We start from the raw sequence: 12,255 nt of genomic DNA on the forward strand, positions 1-12,255 counted from the left end.
AGTGTTGTTGAGTCTTCAGAAATTAGATTTCACAGAACTTAGCAAATGTGATAGGACTATGCTACATCTCTTGCCTCCCTTTCCTTGTGTTAGCATCCTACTTTTTCAACCCCCCACAACCTTTTCTCTGGCCTACTGCAATGGGTTTCTAAATGACTTCCTCTTTCTTGTCCCTACTCTAATCCATTTTTACAGAGACCTCTCAGGTTAATCTTTCAGAGCAATTATCTTCCTTACTCAGAACTTTCTTCAACAGGTTTTCATTACCTGAGGAATAAAACCCCAACCATTGTGCTTTTATGTGTGCTAAAAATGGAAAATTCTGTCTCAATTTAAATTTTCTTCTTTCATATCCACTCAGTATACAAACCACTATGAAGCTTTCCCTGGATGTTCAACAAAACTTAACATCTTTGTACTTTTCCTTATGCTACCTCTATGTCACACTGCCCATATCAAAATGTTTTCTCATTGTCAAAAACTTGTAAAAGACCCCAAATGCTACCTTTTCTAATACCCTCAGTTAGGACTCGGAAATTTATATTTTTTCTCTCTCTTCTGAACTTTCATAACACTTCTCCTACAGCACTAGTAAACTTCAATCTTTTAAAAATAAGTTTTATCAAAGTAACATAGTTTGCATAGTGAGAAACTATTCAGTTTGCTATTCTAGTGTTTTCTTTCATATCAATGGCTGGCAGGCCCAAAGCCTTTTGCCCTCATTCCCTTCCCCCTTTAATTCTCCCAACCTCTTCACCTAATTAATTTTTATTTGATTATATGTTTTCATTGACATACTGGTTAACAACATTATAGAATTTCCAGGGTTTGGCTTCACATGTCTGTAAGTGTGAAAATGTCACAACTCCTACCACCAAAGTTCCATTGTCATTCCCAAACCAAGAACATCATTCTGCTCATTCCTTCCTCACTTCCCAATTCCCCTGGTAACCAGCAGTTTCGAGAATCTAAAAGTTAGCTTTGTTATTTCTTTTAAGTTTGTTTTAGCAATTCATAATTTACATGTTACTATTAGAAATGTGTCCTAAGCAATGCCTGGCACTTAATGCCCATTAAATGAATGACTACATATCAGTCCTAAGTTAATTAAAGGGAAAAGTACATTTCATTCATTTTCTGTTCTGCACAGCATTTAACACAAAAGCATATACAAAAGAATTGTCCAAAAGTGAAAGATTTTGTCACCATAAAATATCTAGCCCTTAGCCCTACTTCTTCCAAACCACTGATGTTAGGTAATTAAATACCTGATTGTTTTATGACCTTCCCAGTTACCCCATCTCTGTCCCTTGGTATCTTGACCCCTTGTCCATAAAGAATAATACCATTTTAAAATAAGCAGAGGATCAGCTATTTTTTCTTGAAACCACTAAAAAAGAAAAAGAGCTTCACATTTTAGTATTCAACAGAAAGTATTTCAACTACAACTCATTTTTTTTCTCAAAGGCTTGATAAGTTTTATGTTAGACTAATACCATAGGTGGCCAATTTTTCCCTTGCCCATACTCCTCAGTCTACCTTTTACATAGAAATGATATATCTAAAATATAAATTATATCATGTCGCTCTACTGCTTAAAATTCTCTAGTGGCTGTTTCCCTATTCTGGCTACTATACTAAGCACTGCAATAAACATGGGCATGTACATATCTTTTCAAATTAATGTCCTTTATGTTTTGGGGATTGACGCCAAGAAGTAGAATGACTCGGTCAAATTGAAGTTCTATTCTTACTTTTTTGAGGAATCTCCATACCATTTTTTATTTCATTTTTATTATTTTGGCTTTTGGGGTCACACCTGGCAATGCTCAGGAATTACTCCTGGCAGGATGCCGGGGACCATATGGGATGCCAAGGATCAAACCCGGATCATTACAGTACAAAGGAAACACTTTATCTGCTGTATGACTGCTTTGCCCCGACCATACTGTTTAAGGAACGGAATATCCAAGGGAATAAGACATAAGAAAATCTGAAATCTTGCAGTTGACTATAGAGTGTATGGAAGTGGAGGATAGCATGGTAAACTAAATAAGCCAAAGGGAGGACAGATACCAGATGATCTTACTCTCTGTGGTATATAGAAAAACAAACAGAGGGCCTAGATAGCACTGAAAATGACAAACACTTGGAATTATAAAACTTGTTTGCCTTGCACGCAGCCAATATGGCCAACCCGAGTTCGATTCCTCCGCCCCTCTCGGATAGTCCGGCAAGCTACCGAGAGTATCTCGCCCTCATGGCAGAGCCTGGCAAGCTACCCGTGACGTATTTAATATGGCAAACACAGTAACAAGTCTCATGAAGGACACATTACTGGGCCCACTCGAGCAAATCGATGAACAATGGGAGGACCGTGACATGACTGTGACATAAAACTCATTACCAAGCAGTACAGGTGAGGGGAGAAGGAAGACCTGAACTACAGGAGACATAGAGACCATGGGTGAGGGTCTTGGGCACTCTGATGATGGTGAAGTGCAGTGACTGTGTACATCAATACTTGAGAATATTAACACTATGGTAACCATGTTACCCAAGCTATAATAAAAATTGTTATAGAAGTGGGTAAGGTGCTTGCCTTGTACTCACACTACCTGGAATCAATTTCTGGCACACATATGGTCCCCTGAGCCATGCCAGGAGTGGTCCCTGAGCATTCAGGAGTAAGGCCTGAGCATCTCTGAGATAGGCCCCAAACTCCTCCCCCAATATCATTTATTTAAAAACTTTTCCATTAGTGCCTGTTGCACACACAATAATATATTTACCATCACAGACAATCATAGATTATAAAGTCCAATGTTACTTTTGTAATGCTTACCTCTCAGACTTTAATTCCACTCACTTGCCTCTCTTCCTTTTATTTTTGTTTTTTACGCTACACCCAAGTTGTGTTCAGGGCTTATTCATGGCTCTGTGCCCGGGATCACTCCTGACAACGCTTGGGGTCAGAAACCACGTCAGCGGCATGCAAGGGAAGCTGTTGTACTATCTCTCTGGCTCCTGCCTTTTGTTCATCTACTGTGTTTCAGTCATGCTAATCTTTTCTGCTTGGAACATGCCAGTCCATTTTCATTTTCAGGGTCTTTGACATTCTGTTCCTTATATTGGAATGCTTTCTCTCCCGATGTTCAGATGTATATCCCTTTCATATTGTTCAAGTCTCAACTTAAATATTGAGAAAAATTCCATTCTAACAACCCTAGGTATATAGCCATTTTTATCTTCTTCACAGCATTTATCATAGTACTTGAATATAGTATTTATTCGGTTTAGCTACATACCATATTTTTCCATCTCCAGAATATAATATCACTGATGGCAGGTCTTTGCTGCATTCTCAGCAACGAGAATTTGGCCTATCTCTCAGTACATATTTGGTAACTGACTACCAGAGCTACTTCTGTACACTATTTTAATGCAAGGTTGTTATATGTTAGATGTGATGAATTCAGAACGAAAGCAGAGTCCTTTCCCCTAAGGTTTTCACTCTCTGGAACAGAGACAGACATGAAAATAAACAGTTCTAGCATGGTGTTACACGTATTATGTTTTGAGTAAGTACCAGGTGCTATAGAAACACTAGAAAGAAGAGACTCTCCCAAAAACCTGGGGATTAATGGGAGAGGATTCAGAGAAACCTTTTCAGAAGAGACCATGTTGAACTGGAAATGTGTGTAAGATGGTGGGTGTGAAAAAGGTAATTCCAGTTAGAGGAAAAGGTTGAAAAAAACCACCAAGGAACATTCAAAGAACTAGAATTAGTTCAGTCTGATAGGGATAAAGTGTGTAAAGAGGGAAGACTTGGAGACGACACTGAGAAGTAGACATATAATCAAGGTCTTTAGTTGCTACAAGTAAGGTGTTTGAAAGTTGTCTCATAGACAGTGAGAATGACTGGAGAAAATTAAAGGAAGAAATTGAGTGGTAACATACATTTCCTATCTCTGAAGGCAAAAAATCATACCACTGAACCCAAAGTGCTAGAGATGCACATACACTGATTCCTGTAAGTATTGTGACTGGTTGACATGGTCCATAAAACCGAACACCTACCGGACAGATAAAGGGCTTTGTCCACCATGTACTCCTCAGCAAAACGAATGTGACAAAAGTTCTTTTTGCTCTTCCGGATAGCGATGATTTCCCCACACTGTTCAAACATTTCCACGATGATCTGCTCAGTCCCATTTTCGGGCAGGCCACCTACAAATACTGTTTTGCATCCTGGTGGTCTTTCTCGGGTTGCCGGAGGTGGAAGATCTAAGTAAGCACAAAAGCATTGTTTAAAAAAAATTAATTTAATTTTTCTTAGTGAAACACCATGGGTACAGTTGTGGACTTACAAACTTTCATGCTTAGGTTTCAGTTATACAATGATCGAATACCCATCCCTCCACCAGTGTCCATTCTCCACCGCCAATGATCCCAGTAACCCTTCTACCCCCCCACCCCATCCTCTCCACTACCCCGCCTCTGTGGCAGGGCATTCCCTTTTGCTCTCTCTTTCCTTTAGGGTGTTGTGGTTTGCAATAGAGGTATTGGGTGGCCACCGTGTTCGGTCTATAGTCTACTTTAAGCACACATCTCCTATCCCAAGTGTGCTATTCCCTTTACTTGATGTTCCCTTCTCTATCTGAGCTGCCTTTTCCCTCAGCTTGTGCTGCCAGCTTCCAAGTCGTGGAGCAAACCTCCTAGTACTTATCTCGACTATTCTTGGGTGTTAGTCTCCCATTCTGTTACTTTATATTCCACAGGTGAGTGCAATCGGATGTGGAGAGAAAGGGATTCTCCTGCACTGCTAGTGGGGATGCCGACTGGTTCAGCCCTTTTGGAAAACAGTATGAACGATCCTCAAAAAAATTAGAAATTGAGTTCCCATTTGACCCAGCAATAGCACTCCTGGGAATATATCCCGGAGAGGCAAAACAGTACAGTCGAAATAACATCTGCACTTCTATGTTCATTGCTGCACTGTTTACAATAGCCAAAATCTGGAAAAAATTCAAGTGTCCTAGAACAGATGACTGGTTAAGAAACTTTGTACATCTACACAACGGAATACTACGCAGCTATTAGAAAAGATGAAGTCATGAAATTTGCATACAAGTGGTTCTACATGGAAAGTATCATGCTAAGTGAAATGAGTCAGAAAGAGAGGGACAGACATAGCACAAAAGCACCTGAAATTAAAATGTTTGCTTGGGAGAGACCTCCTAGAATCTAACATGCTCCAGGGGTATTGGACTGTCCCCATGAGACTTTTGCCCAAGAGTGCCAGAAGCATTACATCTCAACAACACTCACCTCTTCGCTCTACACCAAACTGGAAACACAAACCTGAAAATAATTTTATTTAATAGTTTGTTGATTATGATGGCTACAGGTCTATGGGTTATATAAAGATCCAGGCACACTTATCAATCTAGGAATTCTTTTATTTTCTTCATTAATTTTTTTTCTGTGGAAATCCAGCTCTGCCCCATTTCAGTCATTTTTATTAAGAAGACAGGCAAAGGGGATTGGTTAATCTGACTCAATAGAACCAGAGGTCCTGAGAGGTTTTCTTGAATTCAGTTTGTAGTGGATTATATTCTTTTATTTTCTTAAATTTTATCAAATCACTGTGAGATAGTTACAAGCTTTCTTTTTTTTTTGAAATAAATAGATTTTATTTGGAGTATTTTTAAGGTGTGGAGGGGGAGAGAGTGAGAGTGTAATGTACTCAAGAGAGAACACAGGCTTCTGCAAGGGCAGAGAGAGCCCCTACACACATCCTAGCATTAGACACAAAAGCATGAAAGTACACATCTCAAGAGGGGAGATGCGGGCGACACATGCACTCGGGTACCACATGTGCTCTGCCACATGGGCACAAGCAGCACATGGGCTCAAGTAGCATATGCACCAGTTACAAGCTTTCATGTTTGGGTTATATTCACTCTGTTCATGTTTAGTGAAGGAGTTTTTCAAGATTAATTTGACAATGATGGAGTGAATCTTTATAAAATAATTTCTAGCTCTCTGAATGATTTGGTTGACAAAGTCAGCTAGAACACAAACATCTCTTTTAGATTTTTTTGACACCAGTGAGCCCTTCCTCAAATTCCTTGCTGGAGAGTTGAGGTCCAGAGCCAATCTTTCAAAATTTAGAAGGGAGTATGAAAGGCAGCAGAGAAAGTAATCTCATCTGGGAAATCATTAACTAAAGTGAGATAAATTTGGGTATAGAGAGTCATTAAAAATCTACTTAATGAGATGATTCTCCTGCTGCTTAAAATGTGCTTTCTATACTTAAAACCTCTCTGCCAGCTTCTTGTTGCTATTTATCTGTATCAAAGCATTTTCCAAGGGGAAAAAACCTATAGTATGTAGCACAACAATACAAAACTCGATGGTCTAGGATTTTTCCAGTGTTGGTTTTGTATCTGTAAGGATTTATTTTGTGTAATCCATTCTTTCCATTCAGCTCTTTAACAATTATTCTCCCAGCTGCAAGTCTGGATAGCTCAACAACCAGTGATTACAGCTCACACAAAAATAAATGTGTCTCACTTGTAGTTTAGGCCAAGACCCCCACCTGACTCTCATCCAAGTTGGCAAGCAGATGATTTGGGAGCTTCCTTGGGTACCATCATCTGTAGTTTCCTTACTTTGCTGCCACTATTTTGTCATCAGTGTGGCTCAAAATAATCAGTTTCTTCTGATGCTGTCTTTGAGTCTATTTAGTCACTAAAAGAGGTAAAGAGTTTAAGAAAATTTATGAAGTTTCTATTACTTTTTTAAAAAGTAACAATTTCACTCGTTCATTTTCTTGTTTTTGGTTCCATAGGAGAAATTTAAAGAGAGAAGATAATGAAGTATGTTGGGATATGAAATGTCTCTCAGTAATGACTACTGGGAAGTTTATTGCTTTAGTTAAAAAGTGGAAAATAAGGTTCAGAATCTCTGGAGACAAATGCTTCTGAGTCTTTAAGAATTGGAAAGAATCCTAGAGATTATATCCTAGAGATTATCAACTCTGCCAGCACATTAGAATCAACTTGGGAATCAAAGAAACAAATAAACAATGCCTGGTTCCCACTCCAATGAGTTTGACTTAATTAATTTGGGGTAAAACCTGTGTATTAGTTTTCAAAGTCTCTCAGGAAATTCTCATGTGTAGCTAAGGTTGAAAACCACTGACTTGATTGAAAAGTCTCATATTACAGGAAAACCAACTTGGAACAGGCTAATCTGGGTTTAAACATTAATTTAATAACTTTATGGGAAAATTATATAACCTCTGAAACCTTCATTTTCATCTGTAAAATAAAGATACAGTACCTTATAAGTGTTATTATAGGATAATACATAAAATATCATCTCTACTGCATGTGGTCTAATGACAGATTTCCAATGAATAGTAGCCATCATAAGAAATGAAATTTTTGTTATTTATATAAATAATTATTTACCATTACAGGGCTGGAGCGATAGTACAGCGGGTAGGGCGTTTGCCTTGCACACTGCCGACCCGGGTTTGAATCCTCCTCCCCTCTCGGAGAGCCCAGCAAGCTACCGAGAGTATTGCGCCCGCACGGCAAAGCTTGGCAAGCTCCCCGTGATGTATTTGATATGCTAAAAACAGTAACAACAAGTCTCACAATTTGTTGTGAGACGTTACTGGTGCCCGCTTGAGCAAATCAATGAACAATGGGAGGACAGTGCTATAGTGCTACAGAGCTCAGCTTTCATTGCCTTCCGTAGCTTTTTACTGGGGCATATGATTTACAATGCTATTAATGACAGAGTTTCATGCATATAATAGCCTATTTGAATCACTGTGAGATACACAGTTATAAAATTGTTTATGATTGGGTTTCAGTCATAAGATGCTTCAATACCCATCCGTTTACCAGTGCACATTTCCCGCCACCAATTTCTCCAGTTTCCCTCCTGCCACCCCCCCATGCCCTATCCTCGCTCGAGTCTGTCTCCATGGTATGCACACATTCACTTTCTCTCCACTCTCCCTGCTTTCTGGGCATTATGGTTTGCAATATAGGTACTCAGTATTACAATTATTACAAGTATTATGTAATCTTTTTACCTAATCTTAGCACTCAGTTCTTGTTCCAGAGTGATCATCTTCAACTATCATTGCACTAAATATTCTAGTACCACACACCACTGTAGTGTCAGCTTCCTCCAACTAATGTTCTAGGGTCCCCTCCTCTATGCACCCCACCTTTGTAAGCTTAGTTCTTTTTTTTTGAGTCACACCTGGCCATGTACAGGGGTTACTCCTGGCTCTGCACTCAGGAATTATCCCTGGCAGTGCTCAGGGAACCATATGGGATGCTGGGAATCAAACCAGGGTTGGCTGCACGCAAGGCAGACATCCTACCCGCTGTGCTATTGCTCCAGCCCCTGTAAGCTTAGTTCTGTAGACCAGTTCTCAGGTCCTGTTGCTTTTGGCCATTTGTTATTCCCTTACTAAGTTTCTTTATATCCTATATGAGAGATAATTTTGTATTTGTCTCTCTACTTCTGACCAACTTCACTAAGCATAATACCCTCAAGATCTACCCACATAGTAGCAGATTGCATGATTTCATCTTTTCTTCTATCAGAGTAGTATTCCATTGTGCATATATATGTATATACATATATATCACAATTTCATATCCACTAATCTGTTCTTAGATACTTGGGTTGTTTCCAAATCTTGGCTATTGTGAATAGCACTGCAATGAACATAGGAGAACAAGTCTCTTTGTGAAATAGTATTTTTGGGGCCATGGAGGTAAATGCCAAAAAGTGGAATTGCTGGAACCCCAGCTTTTAAATTACCAGTCTGGGCTTTCTAGAGGCCAAGTCTAGAGTAGAGAGATGTGGCTCTCTAAACCCCAGCTCATTGTCTTATACAGATCTTTAGAAAAGGCTCGGTTTGAGAAGAACTCACTCTTATAGAATGAGGAATCTACAGCTGCGAAATTACATACAATTTTGGCACTGGAACACACTCCATCCATCTACTGACTGTAGAGTTAAAGAACACTCAAAAGCATCCATATAACTGAGAAGTATATTTTCAAATCAATGTACTCTACACAGCTGTTTTAGAATGAAAAACTTTTTAAAGTTTATCACTTAAAGGAATACAATAGTAAATAATCTTTCTATAAAGCAAAGAATAATCTTTTTCATATTATATGAGTGTGTTTAGTCAGGTCTACCTCTAGGTCTACTGAGATACTGAACAGAATGTCAGGCAACTGCTACATTTACACATAACACTGAAGATACCAAGGCTCTTTTCCCTCACCATGTTGGTGGGTTTTATTTTATTTTATTATTATTGGGGGGGTTGGTGGGCCACACCAAGTAGTGTTTAGGGTTTACTCCTGGCTTTACACTCAGGGAACACTCCTGGTGGACTTAGGAGACCATACAGGATGCCAGGGATCAAACCTGGGTAGGCAGTGTGCAAGGAAAATACCCCACCGGCTGTGCTATTACTCCAGCACCCTGGGTTTTAGGAATTCTGTAATGAAGTCATCACCCTGTTTAGATGCTGTGATTATTTTGTGGTGACTGCTACATAATGCAATAGAAATGTCACTAAGAACAGTGTTAAGAATATTGGGGATTTATTTATTTTTCCTTGAGTAAACTGAAAAAGCCTCTGATAGCATTTGCTGAGATTCAGATGCATGCCACCAAACAAGACAATAGGCCGCACTCTCTCCATTTAGTGGATAGGATTCAGTACTTAACTAACAAATCAAATCACTTTGTTGTTTGGACCTGATTTTTTAATCCTACTGAAATACAGTGACCTGAGTGTAGCAAAGATTACTCCACAGGAGAGCAGATTCAAAGTCTACCTATATTAATTAGGTAATGAGCTAAGCTCTTGTAACACTCCAATCTCCACTCCAGATGGAGAGGAAGACAATTTTCATGTGAAATGATTCAAGACAACTGGGAGTATTAACAACTCTAATCTTTGGTAATGGAAAAGGAGGAGCTTCTCACCATCCTAACTAACCAAATATCCATTCTGGGGAACTGTGCTGTGGCAATGAGCAGCAATAGTTATTGCTGATCTTTGGGAAGCAGGAAACAGCATCAGAGTCTATTTTATAAACCACTTGCATCTTATATTTTTTTGGAGGGCCATGCCTGATCACTCCTGGTGGGCACTGGGGACCATATGAGTTATTGGGATCAAAGCCAGGTCGACTCCGGGCAAGGCAAGAACTTTTACCTGCTGTATTATTATCGCTCTGACCCCACATCTTTGTTTTTAATGAAGTGTCACACATCACTCAACTAGTTTTCCAGAATTTACATACTTGCAATGACTTTGAGTTGATTTTACTAGACAGTCCAAGATTGAATGCCCTCTAGACAATCAGCATGGGTTAGATGTATTTTAATGTAATTCCAAATGATTGGAAATAATCAGAAGGCTGGTGAATCTTAATTCTCAATACCCACTTTCTCTAATTTTCTTTACTGAATCAGTCGTAGGAGCAAAAAATGAGATCTGTCTGCTTTGAGATGGTAAAATTGGGAAAAATACCTCTTTTTATAGTTCCTAGGTGCTTTCTTTTGTGTCTGGGCACAAATGCAGATAATATGCTACCATTTATTCCACTATCCTCACTGTTATTTCATAGTAAATTCAATAGGAAACCTCTCTATACAGATGTCTATCAGATGAAGTGAACAATCTTAGTAAAGCTGACTTATTGGGAAGATGGTATTGTCTCTTTTTAGTAACTGAGAAGTGTAACTTGGGAACAAAAAATCTCTGATAGGCACTGTGAAGAAAAGTATTCCAGAGACCTTACTTTTGCCATATCTCTGAGTGCTGGAAATCAGCAGCTATCAGGAAAACGGGTAGTCAGCTACCATTTATCTTTAGGAGACTGATTCATAGTCTGTTTCAATCTACTTTGGTCAATTGAATTTTGAGAACAGAACAGATTTTGCTTAGTCTAGATCAGAAAGGTTAAGCCACTCAAGGTCTCATGGTTATTTTGTGTGGAGATCTGGGATAGGAAAAACAGACCCATGTTTCCTCAGAGCCTAGACATTTTACCATACTGCTTGCTTTAGTGAAGGTATAAAGCTCAATGTGGTGCCTAATAATATGCAATACCTTTTGAGGGTTTTTAGCTTCTGTGAACAATTACTGTGGTAGGTATATTTTAAAATATAAAAATCATAATTTTGGAGCTTGATGAAGCCTAATCTAGTTGGAAGTCATTAGCATTTGGTAGTAATTATCCTATAATCTCTTGGTTCATTCACTCTCTTTGCATCTGTTTATTCTTTAATCATTCAACAAATGCATACTGCATAGCTATTTTATGTCAGACACTTTTCTAAGTATGGAGTATACATCACTGAACATAACAGACAAAAATTCCTGTCTTGTGTGATGGTATTCTATTAATTATGTAGTTTATTAGAAGGCAATACATGGTGGTAAAATAAGAAGTATAGGATTGGAGTGTACCAGGTAGACTATACTTTTATGCAGGTTGTCAAGGTCATAAATAAAGAGACATTTGAACAAAGCTTTGAAGGAGATAAGGAAGTTAGAGATGAAGATATTTAGAGGAAGAGTATTCCAGAGATGATGAAGAAGGGCCTGGAGTGTTCACAGAATAGCAAGGAGGTCAATGTAACCAGAACAGTGAGTGAAGAGGAGAGGAGCTAGAGACAAACTCAAAGAGACAATATAGGAGAGAAAAGACAGATCGTAAAGGGATTTCTATACCATTAAGAGGATGGCCTTTACTTTGAGTAAAAGAGCACTCAGTAAAGAGTTTGGAGTGGAAGAATGACATGATCTCACTTAAATTTTAAAAAGAATAACCTGATAGGTCTCTTGAGACAAAACCACCAGGGGCAAAGGTGAAAGAGGAAGACAAATTAGAATTTTACTAGTTAAGAAAATGTATCATAGTGGATATAAAATTGATTACAGCAATGGGCATAATTAGATACATATATATTTAAGGTAAACCTGAAAGAACTTACTAACACATTAAATGTGGACTGTGAGATAAAGAACAAATGCAAGAATGGCTAAGTTTTGACCTAGGCAGCTGAGAGGATGCACTTGCCACTCTCTGAAATGAAAAAGGTTACTAGTGCTTACTAGTGGAAAAGGTTACTAAGTACAAAGGGAAAAATATATATTTCGATTTGAATCAGATTATACACATA

The 12,255-nt window shown here is 38.6% G+C and overlaps 1 protein-coding gene across 2 annotated transcripts in view; it reads right to left on the reverse strand.

The window, feature by feature from the left end:
- ENOX2 (ecto-NOX disulfide-thiol exchanger 2) overlaps window positions 1-12,255 on the reverse strand; it is a 388,679-nt gene that overhangs the window by 83,988 nt on the left and 292,436 nt on the right. For both annotated transcript variants that reach the window (XM_056130286.1, XM_056130287.1), the window contains one exon: window positions 4,081-4,287. In XM_056130286.1, coding sequence (XP_055986261.1) covers window positions 4,081-4,287 — 207 coding nt within the window. The remainder of the gene's footprint in view (window positions 1-4,080; window positions 4,288-12,255) is intronic.

Source organism: Sorex fumeus, unplaced genomic scaffold, assembly GCF_029834395.1.
Source record: "Sorex fumeus unplaced genomic scaffold, SorFum_2.1 ptg000075l, whole genome shotgun sequence".
Taxonomy (NCBI): domain Eukaryota; kingdom Metazoa; phylum Chordata; class Mammalia; order Eulipotyphla; family Soricidae; genus Sorex; species Sorex fumeus.